This window comes from Rissa tridactyla, chromosome 2 (assembly GCF_028500815.1).
Source record: "Rissa tridactyla isolate bRisTri1 chromosome 2, bRisTri1.patW.cur.20221130, whole genome shotgun sequence".
In the NCBI taxonomy this organism is placed as follows: domain Eukaryota; kingdom Metazoa; phylum Chordata; class Aves; order Charadriiformes; family Laridae; genus Rissa; species Rissa tridactyla.
The window spans coordinates 92,067,177-92,084,178 of record NC_071467.1 but is presented as its reverse complement, the minus strand read 5'-3'; the positions used below and the strand labels follow the sequence as shown (position 1 = coordinate 92,084,178).

The following is a 17,002-nucleotide window of genomic DNA, read 5'->3' as shown; positions in this document are numbered from 1 at the left end:
TTCCTTCCAGGTCTGTCCCCGCTCCAGCCACCACCACCCCCACACACCCCCCCCCTCGGCTTCAGCCACCCCGGGTGCCTCAGCTCCCCGTTGCGCTGCTGCTCCCCCCGCCCAGCCAGCTGCAGCCGCACTGCATTATTAAAGGCATACCCTGTAAATAATTGATATGGAAATAACACCGCGCTGCGGAGCCAGAGCACCACCTCCTCCTCTTCCTCTCCCCCGGCCCTCACCCTCCCTGCTCGCCGCGCTACCTGCCCCGCCGGCGGAGCGGCGCGGATCCCGCTTGGGGCCGCCCCACGCCCACCCCGCCCCGAGGCGCCGTCCCGCCCCCGGCGGCGGCGGCGGGTCCCTGCGGCGTGCGGGGGGGCCGGGCCGGGCCGAGCCGAGCCGAGCCGAGCCGCGCCGCGCCGCACTGAGCCGGGCCGGCGGCGCGGCGGGAGCAGGTGCGGCCGCCCGGCACCGCGGGGGCGGAGCTGAGCGCGGCGGCGGGGCCGGGCCGGCAGGTGGGGGCTGCCGGGAGGCGGAGGGGCGAGAAGCCGGGCGGGTTGCCCGCCTGTGGAGGTGCGGCTGGCGGCCACGGCACGGCTCGTCTGGGCGAGCGGGCTGCCGCGGGAGGCGCACGGCGGCGGCGGTCCCCGCGGCCCGGGCCGCGGAGAGGCCGGCGGGGCCCCTTGCTGCGGAGCCAGATGTGCGGGACGGGGGGCTGCCAGGGGCCGGCGGGGGGGTGCTGGGGGCTGCCGCCGCCGTTGCTGCCGCGGCCGGGGGGGAACCCTTAGCCGTGCGGGAAGCGGGGAAGCCGCGTCGGGATCTGTTATTTTCCTCTCCTTCCTTTGCCTTCCCTCTCCTCCCTCCTCCTCCTCCTCCTCCTCCTTCTCACCAAAACCGGGAGAGGAGGCGTGTTCGTAGAGTCTTGCTGCACCGGTTTTGCTTGGTTTGTTGTTGCAGGATTTGGTTCGCAGGGTGGTAATTTTTTTTTTTTTTAATTTTTTTTTTTCTTCTTTTTTCTCTGTCTTCTCCCGCCTCTCTCTCTCCTTTGGCCCATTGCGTGCTCGGACTCGGCTGGATCTTTCCTTTTATTTTCGGCGGTGCCTCTCGGAGGGGGGAAGGGAGCGCTGGGATGAGTGCAGCTTGACGCACAGGCGAGGGGAGGGGGGGCACCGCCGGCAGCTGCAGCGGTTCGTGGCCGCAGGGTGCGGGTGAGGAAGGCAGCGGGGCGAGGGGCTCGCTCGGTGCCTCCCCCTTTCTTTCCCTTCCCCCTTCCTCCTATTCCTTCCCTCCCCATCCGTCTCCTGCCGGCTCCGGCTGGGAGCGTGTGTGCAATATATTACGTTGCAAGGTGTGTGTGCGTGGAAGAGAGAGAAGGAAGGAAGGACTCGAGAGGGAGCCGGGGCTGCCCCAGCTCCCTCTCTCCCTCCCCGCCCCCCACCCCCATCCTATGTGAACCCCCCCGGGCGGCTGGATGGCGATAGACCGGCGCCGCGAGGCGGGCGGCGGGGGCCGTCCGCTGCCGGAGGAGAACGGCTCGGTGCCGGGGGTCGCAGGGGGGGTTGGGGTCGCCAACGCCGCCGCCCCCCCGGGGCCGCCCCCCGCAAACGCCGCCGGGGCCGAGATCCAGGCGGTGCCGGTGCCGGCGCCCGCCGCCGCCTGCAGCCCGCTGCTCCTCGACTACGACGGCTCGGTGCTGCCCTTCCTCGGGGGGCTGGGCGGCGGGTACCAGCGGACCCTGGTGCTGCTCACCTGGGTGCCGGCCCTCTTCATCGGCTTCAGCAAGTTCTCGGACTCCTTCCTCCTGGACCAGCCCGACTTCTGGTGCCGGGAGGCGGACGGGCAAGGCAACTGGAGCGGGTCGCTGGCGCCGGGCCACGCCAACCGCAGCGGCAATGGCAGCATCTTCCCCCCGCCCGGGCTGCCCACCCCCGCGGGGGTCAACGCCAGCGAGTGCGACTGCCACGAGTGGCACTACCGCATCAGAGCCGGCCTCGTCCAAAACGTCGTGAGCAAGGTGAGAAAGGCCCCCTCAGCCCCTGTCTTCCCCCTTCCAGCCCTCATGGACCCTCTCTGCCCTAACCCGGCCCCACTCGGCACCCGCTCTTCCCAAGCCGAGGGGAGCAGCTGGACACAATGCGGATCTGGCCGGGTCAGTCAGGCGCGCCGTGGGTTGTCCACCCCCAGGGGTAAAATCCTGCATTCCCGTAATCCTTTCCCTCCCTGGGTGTCATGCCGGGTGTCCATCCTGTGGGTTTGTACCTGGGCCCTGGTTGTGGCACTGAGCTGTGAAGTTATGTCCTGAAACGGGATTCTAGGCATCTCTTCGGGATCCCCGCAGCTGTCCGGCAGCCTTGGGATGCAGGTGTCTGTGGGAAAGACACTGTGGGCGAGTGTCACCAGGTAGTGAGGGGAAAGGGCTGTGGAGAAGGCTGTAGTTGTGATATCGCTTGTCTTTGTGCAAGTATAGTAAAGCAGCCGTACAATCCAAAAAACAGGTTGATTTTTGGGGAAGCTGATGACGTGGTCACCATTGGGAGGAAAATGAGACAAAGTTCTGTTGAATTCTTTTTTTTGTACGTGTTCCCTCTATAACCATTTCAGTAGAACAATAAAAAAAGAAATGTCTCGCGCAAGTTGTTGTACTCCGGAGGCAGAAAGCGTGTGCTGCTCTGTTTTGTGTTTGTGTTTCCTAATGTAATAGCTAAGGTGGAAAATTTCTAGCAAGGAGGGCTGCGCCACGTTCTGCTCTTGCTTCATATTTGCTGAGAGGCGCATGCAAAAAACCACCTTGTCTTTCCACCTGACCTTGTCTTTCCACCTGAAAGCTTTTGCTTGTTTATGGTACCGGCCCCACAAAAGCCCTGCTGACTGTGGATGGGCCTCATTGGTATAAGCAGGCAACTGGAGCTCTTGGAAATGTAAAATGAAACTGTTACACTAGGAAAGTAGTTCCCTTAATCTCAAGATATCCCTCTAAGATCAGCAAAAACTACTTCCTGCCTGGGAGCAGTGTTTTGTATTAACTGTGCTTATCTAGTTGGGAGAAAGAAACACAGCAATAATCAGATGACCAGCATGGTTATGCTTTGGTCATCTAGCACGTGTTTGTATTTAATCATTGAAAATCATTTCAGTTTCTCTTTGTGTCCCTTTAATGCATGTGCAACAGGGAAAAAGCAGGTAAGGCAAATCCCTAAAACCTTGAACTGGATAAAAAAATAAAATAGCAACCCAGCTACACTCTTTCCACAAGAAAAACACAGGCACACGGTGGACTTGAATGGTTTGTGATGTAGAAGTGCATAATGAAATTTGACATTTGGGAGAGGCAGATTTTCTCTGTTTCTAACCAGAGACTGGGTTATTCTTATGTCTTAGGGTTTAACACTGATGCTTAAGCACGAAAAAAAGTTATCTTGAAATACTATTTTAGTGAAAACTGGAAAAAAAATTTTTTTAAAATGTTTGAATCTTTTGAAGGTCATCATCAAGTTGCCCACAAAAGGTTGAGGGAGAGTTAATTTGCTATCTTGCATGCTTCTCTAAAAATAATAAAAAAGTGTTCTTTGGAAGAACTCGCAGTAAAGGGCAGATCAATTTTGAGGGATAAATAAACAGCTGTGGTCCCTGCTGTCTTGTTTTCTATTAGAAAGAATAATAATCATCTTTTGGGACTATGGGTTTTTCCAGCGTGCAGTTTTTTATTTTTGTTGTATGCTCGCTTCTAAAAACTTGGCAGCTTTTTCGCTTTGATTTGTAATCCCATGTAATTATAATTAGGTTGTTTTCTCGGGGTTGGGATTCCTCCTTAGTTTGTGCTTTGGTTTTGCTTTGGGGTTTTTATGGGTGGGTGTGCTGTCTTTTTTTATCCTAACAAAGAAAGAGAGAAAAAACCCAGGCAGAGCATCAATGTAGTTAATTTGGACTTCCTTTCTTATAAACCCCCAGGAGCTCTGATACTGTGGGAGCAATTCTCGTAACTGCTGACTCCTCTTACATGCATCCCACTGCCTTTTGTGAGAGAGAGCTGCCCTGGATAAATTCAGAAGACTGGACGTTCAGATCTCCCTTAACTCCCCTCAAAAATACATTTGTTTCTGTAATGTATTATGCAATGTTCTCATCTTTCTAAATAGAGTTTTATTAAATCTTAGTCTAATATACACTAATCTGTGTAGTAGCCAGGGGTTATAGTTATATTGAAATATCATAAAGGGAGCCAAAAGTTTATTAATAAAAAATGCACTTTTGTTTAGCCGGTAAATCCTCTTGTTCTCATCTTCAGCAGTCCAAGCTAATAGCTGCTGGATGCTCCATCACTGCTTTGTCTTCAGAAATGATGAAACAATTGGGGTTATTTAGTGTGAAGCATATTTCCTGCTCTGCATTTTGGCAATGCATGTGCCTGTGAGACGTCGCTGTCCCCCGTTCCTCGGGAGCAGATAGCTGTCCTTAAACTACATTAAGTTTCACTGTCTCCATAGCCTCTGTCCCGATGGTACCCTTCATCAGATGCTGTCTCCGTCCCTGCTTTCTCAGCTCTCCTTTCCCTGGTGCCCGTTTTCTCCCAGGTTGTGTCATGCTTGGGACTGATGGAGTGGAGATCTTGCTGTTTCCAGCCCTGCTCTGTGCTATGTATAGCCCCGCTTCTCTTCTGCGTCTTTGCTGGAGCCAGAGGTGGCCTTGCACCTTCCTTGAAGAGTGGCATTGCCATTACCCTGACCTCCTCGAATGAGTCGCTCGGAACAGGGCTTTTCATAGTGCTGCCAGTCATTAGAACTGGAAACGGTAATAAAGGACGCGCTGCTTATTATTTAACACTGTTAAAATACATATAGCGAAGAGGTCAGATGCATAATTTAACCACAGGGATTCCAGTGGCCATATTAAATCACCCATCTGAGCTAATGTCCTGACTCGGTGCATAAATCTTGGACTTTAGCTTGGTTTGTACGTAAATATCTTCCTTTAGGACAATTCACTTGTAAGCCTTTTCCACTGTTAAATGCTTCTTTGAGGGTTTTATTCTATCCTTTATCACAACATCACCTATTATGACGCTGCTATAAGCAGAGTGCACATGTGGTGTTTGTGAGAGATGTACCCTGAACTAGCCTTTAGGCAGAAGACTAGTTAAAAAAAATAAATCTGTCTTTTAAATGGTCTGTGTATCTCACCACTGTCCCCAGGAAGAATGCTGAGAAATACTCTCCTTTTTTGCCATGGGGAGACCCGAGATCTCATTTTACCTATCTCTAAAGTGAAACTTCAGATAAAATATTAGCATTAACACAAAAAGTAACATAATGATAACTAAACACAGGCAGCCGCAAAGCCTAGCAGGAAGTTGAGGTGTGTACTCAGCAGGGACTTTTCTAGCTCTCTCGTTAACTTCTTTAGCACCTGGATCTTCTGACCATCTGCAAAGCCAGCTGTAATCTTGGGGCAAAGTTTTCACGTAAGCTTTTAGTTACAGGACTGACGGTTGTTGTTTTTCCCTCCCCGTTACTAGGATAACCTCGTATTGCATGCAATTGCATTACGTGGTGGAGTTGTTTGTTGTTCCGAATGCTAATTTGGATAATGGACACCAAAAGCTGACCATGGGCAAGGACTGGGGCTTGATTAAATTGCAGCGGTCGATGGCGCAGCATCCCTCTGTGCGCACCCGCAGCATTCCAGATCGTTCCACCTCTTGGGGGTGGCCTAGAGGGAAGTGGTTAGTTGAAGGCTGCGTTTTAATCACCCACAGCAATTATGTAATAATATTTCATGTCTAGTCACAAGGGAATTCCTGTTGTGGCTGCTTTTCTGCTCCAGATGCCTTGTTTTGCTGCAGTGCTGTTCTCTTGGCTCTCAACTTCCCACTTGATTTGGGTTGAGTCATCTTCTTTCCCAAGTAACGTTCCATCATTTTACCTATTTGCCATTGGTTTGATGGTTCTTGTGCCAATTTGGCTGAGCTTCTAGCAAATTGTCCCCTCCAAAAAAAGTGATACTTAATTTGGGAGAGCCAAATGGTCCAGGGGGAGTGCTGCCATACAGCAAGCGCTAAGTGGCGCTGACTTGGTGTGAACCTGGATCAGTTCAGGCTGGGGTGTGATGCTCTTTGCCCCTGCAAAGGGGAATGTCTGTGCCCTACCAGCCTTTCTTTCCCTTGCTTTTACTTTTCTGGACACATCTTCAGTTTGCTGACCTGGTACAAAGCTTTCTCTTTATATACATTTTATTTTATTGTTATTTCCTTTTTTCCCTCGGTTTTCTGCTAGGTTAATGAAGTAAAATGTCTCTGTGTGGTGTCATGTGCCCTAGACTGTGGTATTGTCTCATGGGATTATTGCAGGTACCTGTAAGTAGCCGAAAATACTAAACAAACAAACAAATCTCTGTGGGATAACAGTGATGACAAATTTGGCACTGCTTGTAGGGTGGTATTTATTGGGTTATGGGATAGGTGTGCATTTAAAGTGGACTTTCAGAGCATAGTTGTTAATTAATTTGAAGGGGATTGCCCTGACGAGGTCTTTTCCAAAATAAGAGCTGTGCCACCCTTTCCAGGCACAAATGGGAGGAAGCCTCTTGTTCGTTTCTGCGTATCCTCCAGTTGGCTGGTCTCTGCAAAGAGCCTTTGGAAATGCTGATGCTTCTCTTTTTTTCCTGCAACTGCCAGGATCTGTCTTGTCAGTGTTGGTTCGTGGCTGACTGGCTTCTGTGTAGTCCCAAATTAATGAAAGCCTCGAGTTACTACACCCAGCACGGTAGATGGGTCAGAAGTGGCAAGATCGAAGCTAATATATCACCCATGCCCTTACTGCCATTCTACAGATTGAAGGGGGCATAGGGACCTGCAAGGCAGGTACTTGCAATGGGCAGAAAGACTGTTTTAAGTTGCTTTCAGGCGAGGCTTTGAAATGACTCTCTCTGCTCCTAACGGGTGCTGAAGAGGTCAACAAGTCCCTCTGGGTCAGACAAGACCACAGTAAACTTCTACTGCTATTTTTTTTTTTTTTTATGGCCTCCTCAGCTACGGGAGAGATCCCAAACTGGTTTGTTGTTTTGGTTCCCCCCCACCTCACCCCTTCCCTCTGTGAGTTAGCTGATAAAGAGTTAGCGGTTGCCAGCCTGAGGGCTCGCAGGCCTCAGAAACCTGCTTGTTAAAGAGGGAGCAAGGAGAGCTGGTGGCCTGTCCTGTTGGAGCTGCTCTGGGGCCTGCTCCAGCAGGCTGAACGTGGTGATGGAGCCTCCCGGTCATGGGGGCACTGGCCAACAGCACCCTAAAACAACAGGGTGAGTTTCTGGTCGAGCGGAGTGAGGGAAGGGGACGGCTCTTTCGGGAGCAGTACCCGCAGTTTCCCAGAGGTGAAGAACTGTCCTCTACCTGTCTGCAAGGAGCAAATTACCTGATGCTTGAGATAGATAACAAAGTATGATAACACCAGACTACAAATACTTGTTTAGTGAGTCTAGATACTGTTTTTATTTATTTGGGGGGTGTGTGTGTTTGATGTATGGGACAAAAAATTTTGAAGCAATTGGTCTAGAAAACAGAGACTGGGTTAAGACCAATACTGACGTCAGAACTCGGGTAGTCTTATGTTTTCTATCTGGTATGTATTTTTTTTTTCATTAGAGGGAATGTACATGGAGTTAATGCTTTCAATCGTCCTTAACATGAAGCATCTCAGATACAGGAATCTGATGTAGTTCTTAGTATTGGTAGAACTAACAATGATCCTCCAGGAAGATAATTCCGTATTGAAATATCTTGAAGTCGTTCTCAGCTTTCCAAGACCTGCTATTGAGCCTTTGGTATTCCTCTTTTTCTGTGTTTATGTCAAACAACTGCCTTTTTTTTTTTTCTTTCTTTTTCCTGGATGGACGTGATGTTTGAAATGATTGGGGTTTTGTTTGTTTTTGTTTCCACTCCCTAATACATCCTGTATCTCAGTCATTTTGTTTAAATATACTGACCCTGCCCATACTGTGGCAGAAGTTGCAGGCTTCGGTGTATATTTACCAGCTGTTCAGGCAGTCTAAAATGAAATTTCTAAAGTGCCCTAACAGTTTTACCTCTTCTTACTCTGGCTCCAAGAGTGCGATTATAAAAGATGACCTCATGTTTTTCTTGAAGCATTTGACAAAAGAGGAGGAACTGGCATCTAGGAAAGCATCTAATTTGGAGCCAGTTCTGATGGTGGGTAATGCTGAGATGAGGATTACAGGCAAGCTGAACTTGAAGGTGTTCATTTTTTAATGAAATAACACCTGGAATAGCTTGAGACTCATGGTTTTCCCTAACTTAAAATCTTTTGGCCATACGAATCGTGCAAAGTCTTAAATTAAAGCTTTCCAAATGAATTCTAGTGAGCTGCTAAATTTAGAAAATGCTGAAAAGGGATCCAATGCTTTTGTGTACCTTGTCCTTTGTTTTCCCTGTCAGCCTATTTGTTTCTGCCTGGTTTCCCCTCCGCGCTACCTGGCATCCCTGCCTGGGACAGTTGTTCTCACTCACTCCCTTTCATACCCGTTCCTCCTCCCATTCTTCTGCAGCCCAGCCTGGCTGGTGCTGGGTTACCCATGAGTAACTGTGGAATTAATTAGGCTGAGGTATTGCTGTAGAAGAAAAGACAGGGTTTGCTGTAGGTGATGTGTGGAAGACCTGAGAACCCTGTCATAGGAAGATGCTGCAGCTTTTCAGCAGTGCTGAGTGTTCAGTTCTTGCACTGAGTTCCCTCAGAGTGGCTTCTCTTGGGCTCTGGTCACCTCAATTCTGAAATATGTGCTCAACTCTCATAATATAATTTATTTTTATATTTTTTTCCAGTTGACTTTTGACAGCAGGTGACCTTTTAAAGGCAAGGGGGCAGGAAGGACCTGAAGGAGGGAGAAAGGAGCTTCAAGCCCCTTCCAGAAGGTGTCATTGGGCTGTGCTGAGGAGGTATCCAGGCAAAACCAGTGTCAGCGCCTGATAATCCCCATGCCCAGTGTGGGCGCTGTGCAGCCTGCCGTGCCACCGGCCCATAAAACCCGTCAGTCAGCAATGATTAATGTGCATGTTGAGCAGCTCCCACTGATCCAGCCCACGTCACACCTGCTGGGAACGCGCAGTAGGTCCGTGCCTGTTCCCACGTGGTGGGAAATGGATCCAGCAGCTGGCTGTGATGAGGCCCTCTGGTGCAACTGGTGTGTTTGGGGCAAAAACTCCTGCCTGCCCTGCGAGCTGATGATGCAAGGGCAAACGTGCTCAGGGGGTGATGGGCAATGGGATGGGTGGGGCCCTCTCCTGCGGAGAAGACATTTTTTCTTTTTTTTATTTTTTTTTTTCCCCTCTCATCTCCTCCCCAGGAGGACAATTCAATGTGTAGTACAGGGGTTTGTTAGGACTTTTATTTTTTCTTTTTATCTGGGAGAGCCTCAAATGCCGGTTGTCCTACTCAAGCACAAGAACAGAAGACTAAGTAAGTGCATATACACTGATACTTGTTTCTGGGATGCCTATTTAATTCTATAAGTAGCAAAGTCAGGAGAATCAGGAATGCTACTTGTATGATGCAGGGAAGCAACATGTTTGCCTTGTCCAGCAGAGTGTGATTTATAGTTACCCTTGTGTGCTGTTTTCAGAGCATAGTGGTCTGGTTCCCTGTAAAAGGTTTTCGGCTCCAGACAGCTGTGGAGGAATTCATTTTGGCTCAAGTACCATCTCCTGTTACTTTGCAGCACTCTGGAGCTGCCTGGTCTCCTCCTGGCCTCCAGACCAAAGTCCATGAGTGTGTAGACAATGTCACAATGTCTACTTTACAAATATTATTGAGGATAGGAAATGTAAATTAAACTGTAAGACCTTTTCCCCTGCTCTGTCTCCCAGGGCTATGTAAAGCATTGTCTGCATGAACAATAGAAGCTCGACAGACCAGTTTCTTATTTTGATTTGTAGAACAAGTGGAATATTTTTCTCCTTTCTTCCTTCTCCTTAATATTTATTTAAGTTTGAATTAATACCAGACCCTCTTTTTTCCCTTCTCCCTGTCCTTTCTTCTTGCCTGAATTATAATAGCTGTAGTCCTCAAATGATGAGAGGGCAGGGTCACGGCAGCAATAATTGCATGTCAAAATTAAGGTGTCTGATCTTTTCATCTATGGTGACTTTGAGCAAGTATTTCTCATGAGAAATGGCTCCCTCCTCTTGTCTCCTTCCCCCTTCTCTGCATCAGAGTTTTTATGCCATGCTTGACATTTTCAGGTTTTTTCCCCCAATCCTTAAAAAGACCCAATAAAAGAGGAAATTAGGTTTTGCCATGTCAGCCCTCTCAAGACTGCGTACACACAGTACATTTTACACACATGTGGCTTTGGCAACCTGAAAAATCCCAGTCCTCAAAGCGTTAATTCATTTTTGATAATCAGATGATAGCAAATGTTAATATTTAACCAAAATGTTGGGTGTATTTTTTTACCTATGGCTTCTATTTACAGTGCCCTAGACCTGTTCCAAATACCAATTTGAAAACTAGTTTAACTTTTTATTTAGTTTGGTCACAAAGCCAGTCCAAGCAGCACGTACCTTGATCAGAATAAAGGTGGTTGTCAGCTGAAAACTGAGGGACGGCACTCAAAAACCACTTTTCTGTGTGTGTCTCAGTCCTAGCGATAAGCGTTGCTGCTCCTGGTCTTTTCATACAGCCAGAGGGAGGCAAACAGGGTCTTAAAACAAAGGATGGGTTAAAAAGTTAGTCAATTTTGTGACACTGGCTCGTAAAGATGTCAGAATATGTGCAGAAAAGTTACTTAATTACAGCACAGAGATGTAAAAGAGAGATAGAAATATCCTGATCCTGCTCTTTGGAAAGTTATGAACATGGTGTTCATGAAAGCAGCAAGCAAGATTTTGTATCTCCCAAGTCTTTGATGTTAGATGACATTATGGAGTTGGAAAAAGCGGAGCAGATTGCATCAGCTGAGAAACAAGTTAGTTGACTAATCTGGGGAGGGCGAAGGCCGGAGAAGATCAAAACGTCTCAGAATAAAGGGAACTCCTGCTACTGAAAATAAAAGCAGTAGTGATGGAGAAGTGGGTGGTATATGGATGCTACTGAAATTGATTTAATCATGTTGAGTATTCAGAAGACTGCCTTATGATTAACAAATCATATTTTAATTGTTAGCGTATTAGTGATGATTATTTACTTAGCAAACTTCCTTCTTCCCTCTCCCAGTGGGGAAAAGAAACAGATCTGTGATGAGTGCAAGTTTGGGAACAGAAGAGCTAATTGCTCCTGATTAAAGTGTGAAGTAGAAGGGTGGATGAAACTTTTCCAGTTTTGTGGTGTTTCAGGTGGCATCTCAGTATCTTGGGACCCTGCTGATGTGCTCGGTGGATAGCTTAGAGGGTCTTTTTTGCTTATGGCATAGACTAAGGAATAATTTAGTGCAGAGCATTCAGTTTAAAGTCTTTTCCAGGTTAGTTCACTGGCTCTGAAATGAAGTCATTTTCTGTCCTTTTGCGTATTTGAAGTTTTGGGCTTTTTTGTGACTGCAGTGTTGCTTGAGTTGTCTCGCCGCACTGGGGAGATGGCTCTTACAGGTGAGCCATGACTGAAAGGCTTTAGATATGATGCTGGGCAGGCAGATGTGCATGATGGAGCTTGGCTGGCAGCCTGGCGTTGCTTCGGTGGGTGCAGGCAGGAGATGCTACAGTAATGCACCTGCTGTCAGCATCGCCTTTCTGCTGCTGGGGGGAAACCGGGGCCACGCACATACTGGGCGAGAGCGGGACAGTGTCCCCATAGGGCGTAGTGGGGACAGCCTGGTTACCCGAGGTAATTAACAGAGGGGGCAGTGTATTCCTGCCTCTCTGATTGCAAGGAGCTTGACACAACTTGTGCCGTAAGTGTCCCACCTTCACAATGGGGTTGAAAGTTTGCGAACCAGGAGGAAGTGCCGTTTCACGTAGCGGTGTTCACATGGTGATGTGTGGCAGCAGGGCACTGAGCCTGTGTGCTTCATTTTTAAGGCTGAAATACCAGACCTAAAAAAGATGCACTTCAAAAATTAGTGTGGAAATTTCACGGTTAAGTCATGCATATCCCAAACTGTGGTTTTTGAAGGATGTATTTCAGCAACTTCAACTATGTTAAACTTTAGAAACCATTAAGGAAATTTGTGAAGTCCATGGTTGTAGAGTCCTGTACTGTTTTGCAGAGCTGGAAACTGTTTTCGTAGGTACATAAAACTGCTTTCATACAATGCTGCACGATCTAATTATATCTTTCTTGGAAGACAGCTAAGCATGTGTCCTCTGGCTCACGTGCCCTCTCCTCTCTCTCTCCCCACTCCCCTCCCTCCCCATGTACCCAAACCTTTGGCTTTGTGGTAGTAGTCAAAAGTAGTTTCTTTATTTTTCAAATGGTACATGGCCCAGGCAGTCATGTCTGTAGTTAAAGCAAGCTGACAATTTCTGTGTGTATGACCTTGTGTTCACCATTCATGAGTGATTTTCCTGGGCTGCAGCTTTTCTGACCAGCTGTCTACTGCAGTCAGAAATAGTTTACTGGCTTCCAAGAATGAAAGGTGCAGAAAATGTTGTTCCCACTGTAAGAAAAATGAATCAGACAAGAAGATGAACAAACCAAACCCTCGCATCAGTTGAGTTGGCAAGCTCCAGTGTACGGTATTAGGGACCCCAGATTTGTCGGGAACAGGAAGGAGGCAGATGTTGAGCAAAAGGTGATACTCTGGTACCACTAGTACCTCTTTTGCTACCTGAGTAGAAGTTCTTGCAAACTGAGATGGTTATAAACCTCTCAAAATACCAGTGTATACTTGCTCAGTAAAAAATTGTTTATTAGAAGGATTTATCTTTAAGAGGTCCTAGGCACTCAGGCACTGGTCAAAGATTTTCAGCAAAAGCATCCACTTATGATACAGTTAAAGAAAGTCAGAGGTACTCAGCACTTGGAGGTCCAGCATCATACTGAGAGGAAGTAGCTCAGGAGTCAGGTGTTGACTGTGTGGTGGGCTGAGGCGTTCCAGCGTAGGTGGGGGAGGCTTCTTTGAGTTGCTGTTCAAAGAAAACACACAACAAAACCTCTCAATAGCTGTTTTGTTGTTTTTCTTGTGTGTGGGTTTTTGTTGTGGTGGGTTTTTTTAATGACTCTTCTGTTTTCCAGGTAAGTCCAGTTGTGTCTGGTAAGAACGTAAGGAGAGATGTAGTTTGGAGATGTTTGGTTCTGAATGTGGCTGGCCAAAGAAAGAGGGGATTGTTCCTTTTTATACCTTCTTCTCAAGCCTTCCAGGCTTATTTGGTTTATTTTTTTACTCTTCTTAATACCCCCATTTTGAAATGTGACCTTCTAGATACTTCCACCCAACTGGCTGTATTGGTGGTCAAAAAATGCCAGGTGTTCTCACTAACACTTTATTGACACTTAAAATACAGATCAGGGAGTGCTTTGCCCAGCTGTGATCTCAAAGGAAAGGCATCCCTACCCTGAACCCTGAAGGTTAAATAGTTTAAATGCTCTGTTGTTGCCATGGCTGAGAAGGAGATATGGGGACACCTGAGCAGCTCGGTCATGTGGTGGTGAAACCACCCCAACTTTAAGTGTTGTATTTGGCCTGGCATGTCCCTCTGGGAGGCTTCTCCTGTGGCCTCTTTGCTGTGGTTTAACTGCAAGGTTATTTTCTGTAAAGTTGAGCATCATGCCATTTTTCTGGAACTCGTACACTTTCTTTAACATTAAAAATGCAGCCAGAGGGTCATCTTTGGCTGGGGGGTAGAGAAGGGGAGGACAGAAGCATTGTCCTGTAGTAGCCTGGAGGGAAATCTTGGTACAGTGGTCTCCTGTGTCAGTAACTATGAATAGTGCTCAGATAGTTTAGGACTGGGAAAAGGCATTAGTGGTAGGTATATTAGGGTAGAAGTACTGACTTTTTTGCTTTTCTATTGTTTGGTGGGTTTTCTTGTAGTCTTTTGATGACTTGGAGCTCTTGCTCCAGCAGTAAGTACGTGGAGACTGTTTTGCTTTCTGTTACATATATTGTATGAAAAGCATAACTTTATTTTTTTAATTACTTTATCCTGTTTAAAAATGGCTTTGTGGTTCACTCTTTTTTTTTTTTTTTTTTTAAAAAAAAAAGACACTCTAAGAGAATCTGAAGGCATAATAAATTTAAACTCTCCCTCAATGTGGTATTTATATAGAAGATGGATTCTAGTGCTGTGCAGGGAAAATTGACAAGGTCTGGTTATAAAAAGATGAAGCAGGAAGGAGAGGAACAAAGAAAGAAGAGACCAAATGTACACAGACCTCAGTAACAAATGGCAGATTTTTATTTTCATTTACTGATCTTAAAATCGCCATCTGGTGTGCAGGGGACCCTGTGGCTTTTCCCCAGGAGGGATGTGGGGCTGCTGCGATAAGCTGTGGCATAAGTGATATTTAGAGGCTGGGGCTCTCAAAGCAGGACATGTTCTCTGGGGGCCGAGCAGCTGTGTGCGGTGCCTGGGGCATGTTTGCAATGCGCCTGAGGACAGAGTCTGCAAAGCCCAGCACAGCGGCCGGGTGCTGCCTGGCCAGGGAAGGACCCAGGGTGCAACTTCATGCCTGGTTTAGGGTCCTCCAAGGCGGTGACCCTCTGGTCTCCCTGTGCTGAAACCAATGCAGAGAGCAGTTGGAGCAGGGCCACGACCTGCCTGCAGACTCTTTGGGGAAGGGTCTGCTTTCTTTCAGCAGCGGTCATTGGAAAGAGACTGCCAACCCCACGGTGTTGGGGGGAGGGGGGGTGTGTCCAGGTCCTCTCTGGTGAGCTCTTTGTGCCAGGCTCTGGGCAAATGTTGGACCAAAGCATCTATCATCCTGTCTCTTTGCTCTTTTAAGGAAAGAAGGGCCTGCCTTGCACTTTTCCATGCAGTCAGGGTGAAGGTAGAACAAACCAAATCCTTGGTAGGCATCTTATTATGGCCTTTTTGCAGCGGGTGTTCAGTGTGCTTACATGCTACAGACAGCATTATGGCCTCTGGAGGACAAGCGCTTTTGAGGTAGGAACCCTTAATTTAGGCAGCTTGCGTTTGTAGTAATAAACATGCAGCAGACTTTATGTTTGTGACTGTTGTAACTTCAACTTCAGTGCAAATCCTGATTCACTGCATGAGTCCTGTCCGGATTTTCACCCCTCATAAAGAAGTTACAGGATGGTTACTTTTGGAGTACTTTTGACAGATGTCTTCCGGAGCATCTCGTGTTTCAAATAGTCCTCCATCTTGAAGTGAAGCATAGTGACTCACAGCACGGGTGGTGACTCACTGATATCAATTAAACATTAGGATCCTGAAGGTGGGACTCCTTAAGCTTTTACAAAAAAATGCTGTGACAACACAAAAAAACCCGTTTGCAATATATCGCACATGCGCATAGGTGGCAAATTTTCTACATTGCTGGACTGCTGTGGGAAAAAAGCTTGTTTTTTAAATGTTCCCTTTCCACCAGCATATTTTATATATGGTTATTCTTGTTTCAGCATAACAATACAGTCCTATTGGCTTAGCAAGTCATTTTATCAGATCTCTTGCATTAGGAAGATGGATGGAGGACAGAAAGACAGATGAAACCCGGGGAGACAAAGAGAAATCCCAGGGAGCGCTGTAAATTTAACGGCACTCTTCCTTCAGGCTGGGTGCTGTTAACTCCCAAGTGGGACGCCAGGGGATTCAGCCAGAGCAGTTTACAGGCTTTAATGGTCTCAACAGATTAATCTACCTTTTGTAAGAGGCGGCAGAGGATTACTGTCTAGTCTCCAGCCAAAACAATCTCCCAGTGCAGATTTACTTGGAGTGCCACTTGAACTGTCATTAGTGCTGCCCAGCCCAGCGTCTTGTTCTACAGGGACATGGAAACCTGTCACTCCTTGCTCTGTGGAGCAAACGTGGATGTCATGTTTGTGGCATGAAGCTGCCGGCGCTTACAGCAGGACGTGCCATGGCTCCGGGCAGAGCCGTGCCGCGTGGGCACATGTCAAATGCTCTCTGCTCTGCTGAGCCCAGGTGTACGTAAGGGGAAGGGCAGGGATGATGCTATATAATGGTTCCTGCTTTATTTCTCGCTCTTCAAAGCTGAGGCTGCAGTCCTCTGCCTTTGGCTTTTCCATGGGGAGGGGAAGGGGGAGCACAGGTCTCTGGCAGAATTCCTGCACTTTCAGCATGACAGAGCCTTGCTGGTTTGCTCTGCTGCTGTGTTAAGATGGGTGGGGATGATACACTAGCTATTAAAAATGTATGTTGCCCTGCTAATGTCATCTTTACCTGAGTCTACTTTTGATTGCAGCATCCATTTTCCTTTTGTGCCCTCTCCTTATTCTTCTGTCTCTCTGCATGTCAAATACCCTTGTGGCAGCCACCACTGTCCTGCCATTTATTTTGGATAAATGCTTCATGGCGACCTCTCTCTGGTTTGTGACAGCTGCCAGAGGAGAAACCGGGATGCGCTGGAGCTCTTGGTACTGAGCGAGTAATCCGGGGTTGTGGCAGATTCTCTGAAATTTTGTGCTAAAGCAACTGATGAAACATTTCACCATTTCCCTATTTACCAATTTTGAGGGTTTTGAAGAGCAAGAGATTTGGGGAAGTTCAGGGGCTGCCTGTGCCCATCGGCACCCGCCTTAGGCTGCCCTTGTGGGCTTGGGGCATCAGCTCTGGTTTCTGCTGGTCTGCAGAGCTAGTGCTTAATCAAAGGCAGGAAAGGGCCAGTTGCAGGGTTTGCAAGGAAATACATGTTTTTATTTTCAGAGCAGCTGGAGAGTTGGGCAATAGCCTTAAAAACAAACAAACAAATGACGACTTGCAGATAAGTTATCAAAAGGAGTGGGTGCATTTTAGGCAGCATTGAAGGACATGCTGATAGATTGACTTTTCTTCTGCTTTTAAACTCTTACTCTGTGTGCCAGTGTGACAAAGTGGTTTGACATCTGTTGTCCTGGCCTGAAATTTCACAACAGCCCTTCATGAGATTTTTTGGCT

The 17,002-nt window shown here is 47.7% G+C and overlaps 1 protein-coding gene across 2 annotated transcripts in view; it reads left to right on the top strand.

Moving 5' to 3' along the window:
• The first annotated feature begins 744 nt into the window (after nt 1–744).
• The window catches only part of SLC22A23 (solute carrier family 22 member 23), a 116,654-nt gene continuing 100,396 nt past the window's right edge, over nt 745–17,002 (top strand). Inside the window, exon 1 of one of the 2 annotated variants that reach the window (XM_054190461.1) lies at nt 745–2,005. In XM_054190461.1, the coding sequence (XP_054046436.1) occupies nt 1,463–2,005 (543 nt within the window). In that variant the 5' untranslated portion in view covers nt 745–1,462. The remainder of the gene's footprint in view (nt 2,006–17,002) is intronic. The other variant, XM_054190463.1, reaches the window with a different exon arrangement.